Source organism: Manis javanica, chromosome 8 (assembly GCF_040802235.1).
Source record: "Manis javanica isolate MJ-LG chromosome 8, MJ_LKY, whole genome shotgun sequence".
NCBI classification, from domain to species: Eukaryota; Metazoa; Chordata; class Mammalia; order Pholidota; family Manidae; genus Manis; species Manis javanica.
In genome coordinates, this window is record NC_133163.1 from 4,702,689 (window position 1) to 4,719,305 (window position 16,617).

At 54.5% G+C, this 16,617-nt stretch overlaps 1 protein-coding gene and 1 long non-coding RNA gene across 3 annotated transcripts in view; one reads left to right on the forward strand and one right to left on the reverse strand.

Annotated features, from left to right (window-relative positions):
- The window catches only part of LOC118967106 (uncharacterized), a 111,923-nt gene extending 103,510 nt beyond the window's left edge, over positions 1–8,413 (reverse strand). Inside the window, exons 1-3 of the long non-coding RNA XR_012133665.1 lie at positions 8,294–8,413; positions 7,779–7,889; positions 2,538–2,641 (exon numbers count right to left, since the gene is read on the reverse strand). This is a non-coding gene — a long non-coding RNA (uncharacterized lncRNA). The remainder of the gene's footprint in view (positions 1–2,537; positions 2,642–7,778; positions 7,890–8,293) is intronic.
- RTL1 (retrotransposon Gag like 1) lies at positions 1,917–12,318 on the forward strand. Of its 2 annotated transcripts, none has more exons than XM_073241849.1 (2): positions 1,917–2,057; positions 7,311–12,318. In XM_073241849.1, the coding sequence occupies exons 1-2, from the start codon at positions 1,992–1,994 to the stop codon at positions 11,415–11,417; spliced, it is 4,173 nt and encodes a 1,390-aa protein (XP_073097950.1). In that variant the 5' UTR covers positions 1,917–1,991; the 3' UTR covers positions 11,418–12,318. The 2 variants fall into 2 exon arrangements, with proteins under 2 accessions (XP_073097950.1, XP_073097951.1); XM_073241850.1 differs by having other exon boundaries at positions 1,917–2,054.
- The last annotated feature ends 4,299 nt before the right edge of the window (positions 12,319–16,617 follow it).

A 16,617-nucleotide genomic window follows, 5' to 3' on the forward strand; every position in this document is an offset into this window, starting at 1 on the left:
GGCTTTGAAAGTAATGATCCTAACAGCCCTAATAACAGGCCCCTACTTGCCGTGGGATTTCCAGGTTACAAGGGACTTGACACGCCCCTCTCCTAGGAAGGAGGTGATCCTCCACTTTGTAAAGAGGGATACTGAGGCCAGCCTCTGCCTCCCACTCTGACCCTAGTTTCCCCCTTGCCCAAGGCCAGGCCCTCCTCTTTCACCTTTAAATCCCCAGCCTCTTCCCCCAAGAAACCCCCATGCTCCAAGCCTACAGCTCTGGGCTCGTCCATGTCATCAAAACATCAGGCAAAAGAGGGGCCCCACCAGGGACATGAAAGACATCCCACTCAGACCCCCCCCCAGGCCAGCTGTCAAGCAGCAGGAACCCTAGAAGAAACCACCCTGCCAGTGCTCCCCACCTAGGCTTATGCGTGGGGACCTCTGTTTAAACAAAACTGCCTGAGGACCCCCAATTTCTAAGAGCAGCTGGTGGTGGAGTCCCTGTGCTCCACCTGCTCAGCCAACCCCTCCACGTCACCATGGCTCCCCAGGATCACGCTAGGTCACCGGCCGGGGCTCCAGAATCACAGGAGCCAAGTGAGAACACTGCCCAAGACCTCCTGGCAGATCTGGGGAAACTGAGGCCCCAGGAGGAGAAGAGCACACTGTCAGCATGGGCCCCGCTGGCGGAGGCGCAGCGTCTGCCCCCTGCCGACCTGCCTTGAAAGGCAAGAGCAGCCTCAGGGGCAGTGGATTGGCCCAGCACTTCCAGACACTCCCCCGTGAGCCCCCTCCGGCCCCTCCCTCGGGCCCCGCCCACTATCCTTCTGGGCAGAGCGGCCCAGCTGCCCCCTGGAGCTGCCAGGCTGAGGCAGGGCAGGGACTCGGCAGCAGGAACATTAGGGGGTCAGGGGCACTGCCCTCAGCCTGTGATGGCTTGGGGAGATGAAGGGTTGGGGGGACTCTCTCCAGGAAGCCCCCCACCCAGCACGTTTAGGGGTTGGAGGAGAAACCCTGAGCAGAGCCCCAGCATCACTGTAACTCCCCGACGCATCCTGGATTGCGGTGACCCCCTTCCAGAGCTCAGTTTCCCCAGTGATGTCCAAGACCCAGTGGGGCCTGACACTCGGGGACCTCTGTACAGGTGCCGGGGAAGGGAGGGGAGCAGCTCCGACTGGCTGTTCTGGGTAGAGATGCAAAGGGTCTTCCAGCTGGGAGGCCACAAGGCGGGGGTCCGCCAGGACCCGGGACTCAACCCAGTATCCTCATGGGGTCTTCAGGGAGTCCTCTCCCAAGTCCCACCACCCTGGCTCGGCCACTTCTGCGCAGGCTGAGTGAGCAGAGAGGCCACTGGCCCCAGTGAGGGAAAGAAACCCAGGAGCCCCAACCTCGGCCTGCCAAGAGCGACACCGACCTTAGCACTGGTTTAACAAGGTAACTAGCCTCCACCTGAGGCCGTCCCGGTACCCCTGAGTGCCCACCCCGTCTCCATCTCAACTCCCATCCGGCCACCGGCAGGTCCAGGTGGCAGGAGTAAACGGGACGTTCATTTCTGGTCATCTAGCCCCTAAGAGCTGGTGTCTGTGTCCCTCAAACCCAATGGCCTAGAGTCAGGCCAGGACAGACAGCTCTACTCACACTAGCCCTGATACCCATCTGGGCAGCTGGGGTCTGAGAGCCAGAAAGGGGGACCCTGGAAGAGAGAACCCCCACTTCCCTCCTCTTTCCACCCTTATGCCTCCTTTTTCTCAGTCCCCACCTTCCTCCTCTGCAATTTGGGCCTGCCCCCTCCCGTCCTCACCTCTCCCCTAATTCTCCACCCCCTACCCCAGGCTCAACTCTGCTCCTAAATATCCTCCCATCTCCTCTTCCAAGCTCTATTTTTAAAATCAGATTTCCTTTACTGTACAAGTGAGCTGACAGGGAGAGGTATTCGCCGAGGGATTGGCCCCCCCCCGGGCTCCCCCAACACCAACCCTTCATAGACGCACGTAGGCAGCCCTGACCCAATGGGCCACTTGCTCAGAGGCAAGCAAGGAGCTGACCTGCCCAAGAAGCTCCAGGCACGGAAGGTGGTGAGGCTGGGTGTCTGTCTGTAAGTGTTGGGAGGGAAGAGGGTCCAACTCAAGACCTCCAGGGGAGTTCTGACCCCAAACTAGGTGCACTAAATCCTGATTTTTACTTTTTTATTTTTGGTAAGGTGGGAATTTCCTAATCAGTAGATATTTCTTAAAGAAATTGTCATGAGACTTAACATCTCAACGTTTACCAAGCTGCATTTGCAAAACTGAGAATATTCCAGTGAGCTCAGAGAAGCTGCAGGGCAGCCCTTGGGCTGGGCAGTGGGCACACAGGGCCAGAGTCAGAGGAAGCCTGCGCCCCGCCTGTGAAGCCATGCATGGCAGGCCAGGGGCACCCATGCAGTGAAATCATGGCCCTAGCCATGCCCAAAGTCCTTGCAAAGGGGCAGGTGGCGGAGCCCAGTGGAGCCTCGAAGGAGATGCTCACCAGTAGAGGGAGACCCCCTGGCCTGGCCCCCAAGACCTTGCGCTCACCTCCAGCAGGGCATCCAACGCAAGGGCGTGGTCCTCATCTTGCTGGTGGTGGTGTGCAAGGGAAGGCCACCTCCATTCCTTCACAGGGGGGATTTGGACAGCGCCTGGCCCAGAAAAAACAAGCAGGATGTGTTGCTGGATGGATTAATGAGTTCTAAGCAGGGGGACTGGCTGAAAAACTAAGATCCAGGACAATCAAATCGACATGTGTTTGTGTACAGAAGTCAAATGTGAGAACAAGCACCTGAAGCTAGAGTTGGAAAAGGTGAAAAATTGGGGTTTTATGCCAAGCAAGTTAGGCTTTCTTTCCCACTAAACAGCAATGTGAAGATTTTTCACTATAACAAATACTTGGTCCAATATACATTTCATGCTCAGGCATTTTGATTTTATGCTGTGGACATGAAATGTGAAAGGCTTTTAAACTGAGAATACCATCCCATGATTAAATCTGGGTGTCATGCTAAGACACTGAGCCACTTTGTTAGTGAAGAAAATACATGAAAAGATTTTAAGCAGAGAGTTCATGAAGAGGTTTGGGGTTTGGGAGAGAAGATCTGGACTTTATTTTGAGGAGTGACAGGATCAAGCTTTTCTGTCATGCTGAGGAGTTTGGATTCTTGCCAAAGGCTTTACAAGAAATGCAATGGTGAGATTTTTGCTTATGAGGGATCAGTCTGCAGAGAAACATGATAAAATGTATTTTAAGGTTAGCAGCTTTGGACTTTATATTACAGGCAACGAGCAAACACTGGAAGATTGTAAATAGAAATAGGAAAGTAACAGCCTCAAATTTAAATATCGTGCTAAAACATTTGGACTGTATACATTGACAGGGTGCCCAAGTCGGACTCTGAGAGCATACCAAGGGGATTTGATTGACGGTAACACCGAAGCTGAAAGACTTTAATCAAAGGAGTTGCATGACCAACATTGGAAATATGGAAAAAATTTTGCAATTTATTTTGAGGTGCTGACATGATTAGATTTGTGCATATGCCTCTGAATTTGATTTAAGTCAATAAAAAGTTTGTAAAACAGTAAGCCAGTGACATTTTTTTTGTATTTGATCAACAGTATGCATATCATAAATGTCTATGGTAATTACTAAAATCACAAAATAAATTAAGAATTTGGACTTGTATTCCATAATTCCACAAGTAAGAGACACTGATAAGATTTTTAAGGTGGTGTTATAAGATCAAATTTTATATGCCATGCTAGGAAATATGAATTTTATTTTATGGGATGACAAGATAGAATTTTTATTATCATGCCAATATGTTGGATTGAAGCCAATGAAGTATTTAAAAGAATGACAGGGTGAGATGTGAGGTTTTTCACAGACCAGTCTGAAGATAAATTACATGGTAAAATGTTGCATTTTATGTAAAGTTGTTGGGACTTTATTATTACAGGCAATGAAGAAACCTTGAAAAGCTTTAAAAACTGGGGAGTTACATCATCAAACTTACACATTTTGGCAGTGCTACAAGAGTGGATTTTATGGTAAAGATAATATGACTGGATTTTTATAACACCAAGGAGATGTGATTTTATGTGAGAGGTGAAGATATTCGAGCATTTCATTTTGGGGAGGGACATGATCTCATTTCTGAACCCTCCCTCATGCAGAGGCATTCGGACTGAAGCCAGTAATGGGTTTTAAGTGACTGATCAGTTTTGCATGCAGGGCAATTAGCTGGTAAACATATTTTATGCTAAGGAGTCTGGATTTGATGAACCAGATAATGAGCGAGCACGGACAGCTCAGAGGAGGTACTCCTTGGCACAGGCCACCTGTCTATGCTTTATGCTGAGGAACTGGATCACTTATAGCAAGAAATAGAGGAGAGGCAGGTTGTATGATTGAAATCACAGAGAATCCTAACAAGTTTGGAAACTATTTTGAGGAATTGAGGAATAACAGGATCACATTTTTGTGCCACGTTTAGGAAGCTGGATTTCAGCCATTAAGAGATTTTAAGAGAGTGACACGACAAAGTTTCAGTGTGTGTGATAAGAGCAGTCTGCAGAGAAATTATGTAGTAAAATATGTATTTATGCTAAGGAGTTTACATCTTATTGCATAGGTAATCAAGTGGTATTATAAGGCTTAAAGTAAAGGTTAGGAGACCAAATTCATGTATCATGTATTATTTTGAGGAATGATGTCAAATTATATATCATGCTTATATTGGTTATTAAGCCAATGGAGTATTTAAGGATTGGCCTGGCTTATATCAGTTTGCAGATGGTAACAATTTTTATTTGATGCTAAGTAATTAGAACTTCGTATTATAGTTAATGAAAAGAAACTTAAGTTTTAAACAGAGAAATTATAGGATAAGTTCTACGTATCTAAATAAAAGTTTGAAATTTCATGTTAAGGAGTATTAAGATCAAGTTTTTATAGCATTCCAAGAATATTCGATTTTAGGTTGAAGACAGGAAAAGTTGAAGGGTTTAATCAGTTACAATCATTAGATTTGTAACTATGGTAAGAATATAGACTCCTATTAAGAAAGGGTATAATATAATCATTAAATAATCTTGCTAAAGAGTTTAAATTTTAGTCAATAAAGAGTTTTAAGGGTTCTCAGAGACATACTAAGATTTTAAATTTAAATTTTAGCCAATTAAAAATCTTATATTTTTAAGTTTTAACCAATAAAAGGTTTTAAGGGTTTTCAGAGGCATACTGAGATTTAACATTTTTAATTTTAGCCTACTTAAATTCTTAAATTTTAAAGTTTTAGCCAATAAGGGGTTTTAAGGGTTTTTAAGGACTTTCTGAGACATACTGAGATTTGAAATTTTACATTTTAGCTAGTGTCAATGCTTTAATTTTAAATTTTAGCCAATTTAAATTCTAACTTTAAATTATAGCCAAAAAAGTTATTAAGGGTTTTAAGAGACATACAGATTTTTATTTCTAACAGATGAGTCTGCAGATTAATAACTTAAGTCAAATTTTGTATTTCAATTCACACTTTAGAGAGCTGGCATTTCCCAGTAATAATACATGCCTTACAGGACTTTTATGGAGAGGAAAGGAGTTTATTTATGCAATGTGCTATGCACTGTTATTACTATGATGGTGGTGATTTTACCTGATTGGCCCATCCTGTCATGGTAATCTCTTCTTTGAGGAATCACATGATCAGAATTTTCTATTACTCTAAGGCCTTTAAATTGAAGCCGTAAAGTGATTTTGGTGAGGTATGTGTCAGGAATCTTTATGCCAAAAGGTTTGGGTTTAACATTATAGACAGTAATAAAACAGTTAGTGATTTTAATGAGAGCGCCTGCAGGATCACATTTAACTGTCATGCTAACAAGAATGTACTTAATTTTCAGAAAGAGCAAATCAGAATTGTTTTTTATTGGGAAGTTTGGATTTTAGCCAATGAGGAGTTTTACCTAAGGGAATCAATCCACAGGCTGTTTTTGTTTTGTTTTGTTTAAATAGATTAGCCCAATGGCTCAGAAGAAAACCGAGAACTAACAAAAGATGTTAGATGTGTAAAGAGCAGTAATCCTAGAGCTAATCTACTAGATAACCAGAACCCACATTTGCTCTGTCTGAGCAAAGAAGAAAGGTGCAGATAACTCCAACAAGGACCACTTTACATTCAGTCTCAGCCCACTAAAACCACCCATGACTAGATTTTCAAAAATCCATTCCAAAACAATCAGAGATCAAAGTAGCCTCATGCCCTCCCACACCCCTACCTCTTAGCTCAATATCCCAACTCTACCAGACATACCCCGCTATGTTGGGAGAGCACCACCCAGCAACCAAGGAAAGGATGTCTTTGCGAATACAAAGGACCAGCCCCCCATAAGATCAGAGGGGTGTGGAAATATGTTTGCACATGTGGAATTCGGGCCAAATATTTGAGGTTGCTGAACCCCAAACACAAAGAGGGCAATCTTGGGAAGGTAGAGATTTTAGGAGAGGTGTGCACATCCCCTCAACAGCTTGGCACCAGGGAGACCCAGCATTGAAAGCTGATGAAAGAGAGGAAGAGAAATCAGCAAAAATTCTGAGTTAGAATCAGGTGGCATATGTACAAGGCTCTGGCACCTAGTAGGTGTTTTATAAGCATTTATGGAAAACACAAAAGCCAGCACTCTTTATCTGCCCTCCTCTCCAATTTCTGCTTTGAATCTGGGGGAGGAAATAAGAGCTATTTGGGGCTCCTGAGCCAGCTTGCGGGAGAGTGCCACGCACCCATTTCCTCCTCGTCCCCAAGCTTGTTAAGCAGTAAACATCTCTGTAGGGATCCCCACCCAACAACTGAGGCAGCCAAGCTCCCTGCAGGCAACCCAGCCTGCCAGGCATGGCTTTGGACAGCACTGAGATGTGACCCGTGACTTCTGGGTGAGCAAAGAGGGAAGGAGGGCTGACCAGGCCTGTATGCCAGGGCGAAATAAAGCGGCCAGGGCATCCTGCCAGGTGCCTGCCTTCCTGCCACGGCAGCCGCTCGGGGCTCATTGCTCCACAGAATTTATGGGCTGTGAATTTCCCACAGCCACAGGGGAAGCAGGCAAGCCAGGAAGGCAGAGCAAGTCTGGGAAAGTAGGCAAGAAGGTCAGGGAATGACATAATTTCTTTCCCTGGGGGTTCCAATGTGGACACAGAGAGGTTTAACCCAGTTTCTCCCTGTTTACATGAGTTGGGTATCTGATTTGTCCTGGAGAACCTGACCCTGACCTTGTGAGACCCTGAAGTGCTGCCTTTACTCCTCACCCCTTCCCCACCTCTAGGTTCTGATCTCCGTCCAGTCACTGACCGGACGCGTCACAACCTTACCAGTCTTCAGAGAACACTCCTTTCCATCCGACGAAATGATAGAACCCTCTGAAGACTCATTTGAGACGATGATGGAGCGTAAGAATCCATCATCAAAACAAATGGAGTCCTCCGAGGGCTCATCCAGCACCACCACGGAGACGTCAGGCAGCAGAGCGCAGGAGGCGGCGGGGCCGGCCAGGGGCCCTGCCCGGGAAATGGAAGAGCTGCCCACTGACCTCCTCCAAGACATGGAGGAGCCATCCAGTGGCCCACATAGGGAAATAAAGGATCCACCCAATGACCTACTCCAAGACCTGGAGGAGTCACGCGATGGCTCACGTCAGGAAGTGGGGGATCCGTTTTGCAAGGCGCCTGACAGAATGGAGGAAGCATCAGTCAGCCCACGTGGAGCCCAGGAGGAGCAACCCCAGGGCACTGACCTGGCTGAGCCGGCAGAGCAGGGGCGTCCTGAAGAGCCGTCCGAGGCCTCGACTGCAGAAATCATGGCCATGGTGAGGTCCATCATCTCGCTGTACTTCCGAATGCAAGACCTCAGAGAGCAACAGAGAGTAGCGGAAGAGATCTTGATGAGAGCGATCCATGCTGGCCGGCTGCCGCTGCCGGCCCACTTCTCCGGTGATCGCAGGGAGTACCACGAGTTCATCGTGCTCTGCCAACTGATGCTACAAAGCTACCCAAGGATGTTCTACAACGACCGCCTGCGAGTGGGGTACATCATCTGCCACCTCTCAGGAATGGCCTTAGAATGGGCCAAAGCTCTGGTGCAGGAAGAGAGCCCCCTGATTGGAGACTTTCCAGCCTTCCTGGAGGCCATGTCGGATGTGTTCGAATACCGGCAGGCACTGCGTGTGGCGGAAGAGGCCATGTTCAACATCAGGCAGGGGGACCGCGCCGCCATCGACTACATCACTGAGTTCCAGGGCCTGGTACCCACCTTGGGCTGGCCAGACGAAGTCCTGCAGGCCCACCTGTGCCAGGGGCTCAACGAGGAGATCAGGCACTATCTGTTCCGGGTCCCTCAGCCGGACTCGCTGGACAGTCTGATCGTGCTCATCCTTCAAATAGAAGAAAAGCTGGCAGAGAGAAGGGCGATGTTCAGGCTGCCCCCCGAGGCCCGCCCACGGAACCTGACCTGGACCGGCTCACCTGCTCCGGAGAGGTGGATGGTCAGCAGCTGGCTGCCTTGTGAAGTCCACCCCACCATTGACCGCGACCATCTCTTCCTGCTGCTCATGGTGAGAGTGAACCCCTACCAAAGCGTGGCAGTTCAAGCCCTGGTCGACTCAGGCACAGGCGCCAACTTCATGGATGAGAGGTTTGCCCAAGAGCACTACGTCGAGCTCTACGAGAAGCCCTACCCACAGCCAGTCCAAACCACAGATGGCTCGCTGATTGGCAACGAACCTGTCTGGCTCTACACTGAACCCCTGTTGTGCATTCACCAGAACCACCAGGAGTCCATCGAATTTGACATAGTTCCTTCACCCAACTTCTCTGTGATATTAGGCGTCAACTGGCTCCGAGTCCACAGCCCCGAGGTCGACTGGATCCAAGGCCGCTGCACCTTCCACTCTCCCTACTGCCTGAAGAACTGCTTCCACCCGCCCCCACCATGCATCGCACTGGAAAGACATGCCATAAGCCTGCTGCCCGGACTGCCGCCCCTGTATTCCGACCTGGCCGACGTGTTTAACCCGAAGGAAGCTGATGATGAGACTTCCGACCAGCCAAGCTCAGACGGATCCGATGATCTTTCTGAATCAGAGCCCTCTGAGCTTCAGCAGGCTGGAGACAGTGATCACAGCGAGACCTTTTACGAATGTCCCTCCACCGCGCCGTGGGAACCTGTGGGTGCCAGGATGCAAGGGCAAGCCAGGCTGCGGGATGAATACTGGGACCTGCAGGACATGCTGACCAACAGACAGGACTACATACAGATGATTCCAGAACTGTTTGACCAGTTACACGGAGCTACATGGTTCACAAAGCTGGAGCTGCGTGGGACTGTAGTGGAGGAAAGCATGAACATACACCAAGCAGAAGACGTATGGAGAGCAGCGTTTGGTCTGGAGCTTCAAGAGATGGAGAGCTACCAGCCCTTCCTGAGATCCTCAGACCCTATCATCCCTCAGAGCGTGATTCACTTCATCCTAAAGGACATGCTGGGCTACTTCGTGCTCTCCTACGGGCAGGACGTCCTGGTCTACTCAATGAGCCAGGAGGAACACCTGCAGCATGTCCGCCAAGTCCTCATCCGCTTCCGGTATCACAGTGTCTACTGCTCACTGGACAGAAGCCAGTTCCACCGACACACTGCCGAGTTCCTAGGATTCGTCATGACCCCCAGAGGGGTGAAGCTGCACAGGAGCATCGTGACCACTGTCACAGGCTGCCCCACCCCTGGCTCTAAGAAGTCCCTGCAACACCTCCTGGAGTTCATCTTCCCCTACCGGCACTTCGTGGAGCGCTTCACCATCATCACAGAGCCCCTGGTGAGGCAGGTGCTGACCTGCCGACCGTTCTTCTGGGGAGATGAGGAGCAGGCGGCCTTCGAATGCCTAAAGCGGGCTTTCCGCAAGGCGCCCCTTCTCCACCACCCCAAGCCCCAGAACCCGTTCTACCTGGAAACAGGCGTCACCAAGACGGCTCTGCACGCCTCCCTGATCCAGACAGACGACCAAACTGGCAGGAAAGTCTCCTGCGCTTTCTACTCGCGTAACATCTCCCCTATTGAAGTCAACTACTCTCAGCTGGAGATGAAGATTCTTCCTGTAAGGGCTGCCTTCACGGTGTGGTGCCGCTACCTGGAGAACACCGAGGAGCCCATCATGATCCTTCTCAACACAGAGGATCTAGCCTCTCTGAATAATGACAGGCTCACCGTACTTCTCCCTGGGCATTGGGTCTTCTTCTTCTCCCACTTCAACTTTGACGTCATGGAGCAGCCAGAAACACACGGTGGCCGCCCCCGGCCACCCGTGAGGAACCTGGCCAGAAGAGCTTTCCAGCAAAGCCCTGTGGTCCGGCCACTGATACTTCTTGCCACGGGAGGGGCCCCCAGGGACCAGCTCCTGCTGGAATCCGGGGAAGAAGAGGAGAATGAAGATGCACCTCACCAGGACGAGCCAAATGGGCAGAATCTCCAGCAGGAGTTTCTGGCTCTGATTCCGGCCGACCAAATACTCAACAGCTTCCTGGCCCATTTCAGCATAGCCCAGATCAGGGCAGTCATTCTGCATTTCTTCCGAGGCCTCCTATTCTGGAAGAACACCCTGGCGGTGGCGGCACTCCTGGTGCTGCTGAGGCTGAGGCAGCGCCTGGCGCTGCCGCCCACGCCCACCCCGGAGGTGGCTGAGCCCCCATCATGGCGCTCGCTCCGCCTCATCCTGGACTCGTCCCTCATCACAGGCAGCGATGTCGCCACCGCCATCTCCCAGATGCTCACCCAGATGTCCCCTCTCAGGGGTGCCCACGCCGTCCCAGCCCAGGAGCTGGCTGAGCTCTTCCTGGGCCCTGGCCGCTGGCACGGTGCCCTGCTCCCCACCACCCACCACGGCCAGCACTTCACGCCCAGGTTCTGGACCATGCTGGGTGAGTTCTTTGGCGTCAGAGCCGCCCTGCAAGAAGGTGCCCTCCCGCCCCTTCCACGTGGGACCCGCTACCTGGAGCTGCACGTCGTTGGTGAACGTGTCGTCTTGCGAGAAGCCCTGCAAGACGACCTGCAACGTTACCATCAGTGTGGCCTGCATGACGGCCTGCAAGACACCTCGCAGGACGCGCAGCAGCACGACGCACAGCAGGCCCCGGGCACCGGCCCCGCCCCGCCCCTGCGGCCCGGCCGACGCCCCAACACGGACACCGAGGTCCTCACCTTCCTGAGCAACCGCCTGCTCTACATCCGCGGCGCCGACGGGCAGCGCAGCCTCATCAGCCGGGAGCTGGCGGCCAGGGCCCTGACCCGCCTTCTGACCATGATCTACGAGCACGTTGCCCCTGCCGAGGAGGGAGCAACAGTGGAAGAACTGCCCGGCAGCGACGAGGACATGGGCCTTGACTGAAGCCACCTGCTCCCCAGCGACGGCCCCTCCTCCCTCGGCCCGACGCCCCACGACTTCTCCCCCTCCAGCCTCCCGGGGCCTCAGCCAGCTTCACGCACACCGTGCCCACTTCCTGCCGCTGCTGACCCAAGGGGAACCCACTTGTGAAGGGCAAAAAATTTCTTCAGCTCATCAACCAGCAACATGATCTGTGCCAGTGGGACTAGCCAGCCGTCAGAGACCCAGTTAGCTCGGGGCTACACACTCACAACCCCGGCTTGATTCTCCAGGTCCCAGGCCTGCGCTGGGAGGGAGATCGATGGGGAGAGAGCCCTGCTAAGAGAAGTGACCCCACGACCCAAGGCCAGGTGAAGAGTCAGGCACAGCAGATGCAGCCAAGCAAGCAGATGCCAGGGGCCCACCCCCCGGAGTGACGGGCGGCCCCTGTGCCATCCTGGGACACTGACCTCGGCTGCTCCACTGCCGCCTTCTACCTCCACTCCGGTGCTCCTGCTGCCCTGGGCCCCCGCCCTCCCACCCCCCCACCCCGCCGCCTCGTGCTGTCCACAAAGCCAGCCCACCCCCACCCCCCAGTCTCGCCCAGCAGCCTCCACACTGACTCTGCCTGACCCTGAGCTGACTCCTTACCTGGACCGTGCTGCTCCTCAGAACATCCCGACGTACCAGAACTTACCGGACTCGCATCCCCAGGACACAGGAGATGATGTCACCCAGCGGGGGTCCCTTCCCCCTGCCCAGCACTGACAGCACAGGGGCCCAGAGGCCTGCCACAAGGGGAAGGGCCCCCAGCAGACTGCTGGGCAGCGGAGAGAGCTCCTACCAGACCACCTCTTTCTGCCATGGGGAGAGACCACCCACCTTCCACCCCTTTCACTTTTTTATACTCCCAAAATAAACCAGAATAAAGATTATCTGACTCTGTGGTTTGTTCTCAAGGTGGATGGTGGGGGGCAGGCAGGGCAGGGTGGAGGGGGCGAGTGAGTGGGGGATGGGAGGTAAAGGTGGGGGGGGGAGACTGGGTGCTTCCATACAACAGGCCCCCCAGGGTGCCCAGTACAGAAGCTGGGGTGGGTGGGGGGATGCACACTCAGGGATGCCTCTTCCTGAGGGGTGGGAGCAGGGACCCCAGAAATCCAAGCCCCACCTCTGGCCTGGGCCTTCTCCCCACACAGGAACTGAGGAGTGGGCAGGCCGCTCTGTGCCCCTGACTGGAGGCGCTATGAGCTGAAGGTCCCGGCTTGGAGCGAGCCTACCACCTCCCACAGCAGGGAGGGCCAGGGCCACGCTGCCCTGAATGGGGCAGAATGGCCGTTCTGAGCGTGCACAGGCCCAGGCTCCCGAGGGAGAGAGCCCAGGGAGGGCGGTGTCCCTTGGTCAGCGCCCACACGGCTCACGCACCAGCACACTCAGACCAGACCTTGCCCTGGCTGCAGGGCCCACCATCAGGTGGCCTCTCACCCCACCCACCCACCCACACTGGGGACCTGGGGCGTGGTGGGAAGTCACAGACCCCTCCCAGTGTGACCTGAACCTCATCTGGGAGGGGGTTCCGACACGAAGTTCCTGCGCACAGGCCCTCATGCATCACGCCAAAGACCCAGGTCAGCACCAGAATCTGCCCCTGACGACAGAACCATGAGATCACCGCACAGATCTCAGGCTCAGAGGTCAGGGGCTCTGCAGGGGCCTAACCCCTATTCTCCTCACAGGGCCCCCACCCCGTCCTAAGGAAAGCCATGTCCCTCAGCCTCTGCACCCTCCCACACTGGGCTCATGCCCTGCACCCTCACTAGTCCCCGGGGTGACTGACTGTCACCCACCCAGCCACCTGTCCACCATCCACCCGTCTGAGGCATCTGCCCCTCACCAGCAGCACCAAGAGATCATGGGAGGATCTCCAGATTCAAAGCCAGGGGCTCGGCTGCACCTCTGGGCCTCCCCCCATGCCCCCAGCCTGCTGCCGACTGGCTGCACACCCCTTCCCAGGCTCACTTTCCTCATCCGTCACCTGGACCCACCAGGGCTGCTATGAGGATTCAAGGGATGACAAAGAAAACGCTTGGCACAGCCAGCGCATGGAGCACCTGGCCCCACCACCGCCTCTCCACGGACTACCCAGGCCTCTTATTCATGGTAACTTTGGGGCAACCAAGGCCCAAAAACGTCGAGTGACCTGCTGGCAGCCGCAGAGGTAGGAGCAGAGCCAGGACGGGGCCTCCCCAGTGGCCTCTGCCCTCCCACCCAGGGCCACTCCACCCCTGCCTCACCTGCCCTGCGCACCCAGAGTCACAGGACCCAGGCCAAGACCCCCAACAGTGGCCCCACAAGCCCGGGGCACCACATCTGTCTGCTGTCCACCCAGCATCTGCCCCTGACAGCAACCCTAAAGACACCACAGTGAGTCCCACAGGTCAGGAGCTCGGGTGGAAGGGCCCTTAGTGGGCCCACCCACGACCCACGACTTGCTGGGTGACCTGGCTGGTAGCTGTCTGCCTCAGGCCTGTTCCCACCATCAAATGGGGGACACGGTGAGAGGAGAGGTGAACTTCAGGGGGAATGAGACACAATCCTCAAGGCTCTCGGTTTCCTAAAATCCCCTCTGTTGCCAGATGACACTCTGCTGGGGGCTCCTACATCACTTGGTGTGAACACCCTTGGGGCAGTGCCCCAGGTCAAAGTGGGGCGGCCACTCCCCGCACTGGCCCCTCGCTCAAACCACCCCTGGGGGGCTCAGAGGCTGGAGCCCCCAGAGCAAGCCTGTGTGCCTGCTTGGTAGGGGCTGCCCAGGGTGACTGGGGGATGGATGGGTGACCCTTTATGTCATGCAGCCCAGGACATGCCACGAGCCCTACCCACTCCCGCCAGGCCAGTGCAGATGGAGGGGCAAACAGGATGACCTCTCCACTGAGGCTAAATGGAGAATCTGTCACCAGACCATCAGCACTGCCCTTCCGCGGGGTGTCCAAACATCCCGAGCTGTACACGCTCATCCGTGGGGACACGCACACGCAGACGAGAGAGGCTGCCAGGGCCATGGGGGCCACTGCTGCTACACCGGCAGACAGCCATGTCCTGGCTTCCCTGTGTCCCCCACCCCAATACAACCCAAAGGGACCTTATCCCCGTTGATAGAGAAGAGAAGCAGCCCCCAGGCCAAGGAAACCTACTGCTAAGACAAAACCATGGAGTGAAGATATTCCCACCTTCTATAAAAAGTTACAAGAACACAATACAAACCTTTGTCCCCCTGAAAGAAAAAAAGAAAGTTGGTATTAAATGACATACTTTGACATCACTGCAGACACAAAAATGTCAAGACAAACTCCTGGCTGCTCTGCATGAAGGGCCCCAGCACAGAGGACCATGCCCAGCCACACCCATGGAACCACGGCCCACTGCCCATGACCACGGGCATCCAGGGAGCTCCACCAGAGTTCAGGGACCAGTGACAGCCCCAAGCTCCACCCAAGAGGCTGTCAACCTCTCCTGCCACCTCCTTTCCCCTCCCTGGGGTCCAGTGTGCTGCAGCCTCCCAGCCTGCTTCTGAAACATTCAATGCACCCTACCCAGCAGCTGACGGCTACTCACCTCTGGCCCAGCTGTGCTGTCCCTCCTGCAGGAGGCCACAGGTCCGGCTGGAACCTGGAGCCTAGGGCCTGGAGAGGCACTGTCCACCGTGTGCCACACACTGCCCCCTCCTCAGAGCATCCCTAAGTGGGATCAAGGCCTCTCCTTTGCAGACACCAAGGCCTGCATTAACGGGACCTCAATCTTCCTCATGTCAAGTCTTGCTCCAACACGCGCGGACCAACACAGACACACCCAGCACACTCCACCACTCCTGAAGTTGCCCTGCCTTTGTTCGAGGGATCCCATCTGCAGGAGGCCTTCCTGAACTCCCAGGGACCTCCAAGGCCCTGAGGGATATAAGGTGAAAGGCGGGTGGAGGGAGGGGAGGCGAGGGGGAGGGAGGATGGGGATGTGTGGCGGGGGGCAGTATTGGAAGAGGAGCAAGGTGGAGAGGTGGGCAAGAGGGGAGGGAGCCATGGCTCTTGCCCACCCTGTACAGTGGCTTCTGCTGCCGGCAGGGCCCGCCCCCCCACTGCCACCCTGTGCATGCCTGGGCGGGCTGCCGCGGCTGGTTAATGGCTAAATGGTAACAGCAGCACAGGGCCTGGAGCAGGTCAGTCTCCTCTCGCCATGCATGAGACCTGAGTTAGTTTGGGGTGCAAAAGGCCAGAGCCGTGGCCCAGGGGACACAAGACCAAGGGAACAAGAGGGTGCCTACGGCAGTGTCCAGCTGAGGGAGGTGGAACCCCAAGGTAGGCATTTCTGGAAAGCTGGGGACGTCTCCAATGGGGGTCAGGAGAGAGCAAGCAGCCGCCTGTGAGGGGCCTCAGCCTCCTGGTCATGAAGGAGTCCTGGGCAGAGGCTCAGGCCCCTCAAGGAGGCCCTCCTCCCACGGCAGCGGGAAGGGCCAGCCCTGCTGTCGAAGAGCCGCCCCCATCCTAGGAACAAAGGGCAGGTCTCTCCCAAGTCAGCCTGTCTGTCCTGGAAGCGGGGTTCCCTCAGAGGGCCCCCACAGGAGCGCCACCACCCCTGATCAGGGAGATGCCCCAGGACCGGCCCTACTCCACCTCTGGGCTGTCTGCTCTGGGCGAGTCAGGGGGTGGCTCTGGGCACAGCCCGGGGCTGTCCCACGGGAGGCCTAGACTTCCCTTCCAAGGGGGGGGCCTCAGAGATGGTCCAGCTCCACCCCTCACCCCCTCCAGGAACTTGGGGGGCAGATGAGAGAGAGAAAGAAGAGCATGCCAGGGAGGGACCGGCAGGGCAGCCACAAGCTTGAGCACACGCCCCGTGCAGCGGGTTGCAGAGGAGGGTCCGGGGGCTGCGCGTGGTTGAAGGGGATGAGGAAAGGCACCATATAGGAGCTGGATAACTGTGCATCAACTCCTGTATGAAGCCGTTCTCACCCCCCACCTACTGACTAGGCCGCGACCCTCCTCCCGGAAGCGCAGTGCAAGCGCCCCCGGAGGGCGGGTGGGACGCCTGCTGCTAGTGGTTAGATGGGACAGCAAAAGCCAGCCAGCCCAGGCAGCCCCCCACACCATGGACCTGCTGCCTTGGGCCCGGCCCGGGGCTCCCTTAGCTGGCGCAGCCCACAGAGGCTGGGAACCTCAGGGACATGCCTGATGCTGGT

Excerpts from the sequence above, each read along its gene's own strand:
- RTL1 (XM_073241849.1), top strand. The coding sequence starts at position 1,992 with ATGGGCCACTTGCTCAGAGGCAAGCAAGGAGCTGACCTGCCCAAGAAG. Across the intron at positions 2,058-7,310 it reads AGCTCCAGGCACGGAAGGTG|GTTCTGATCTCCGTCCAGTC; the intron begins GTGAGGCTGGGT and ends CCCCACCTCTAG.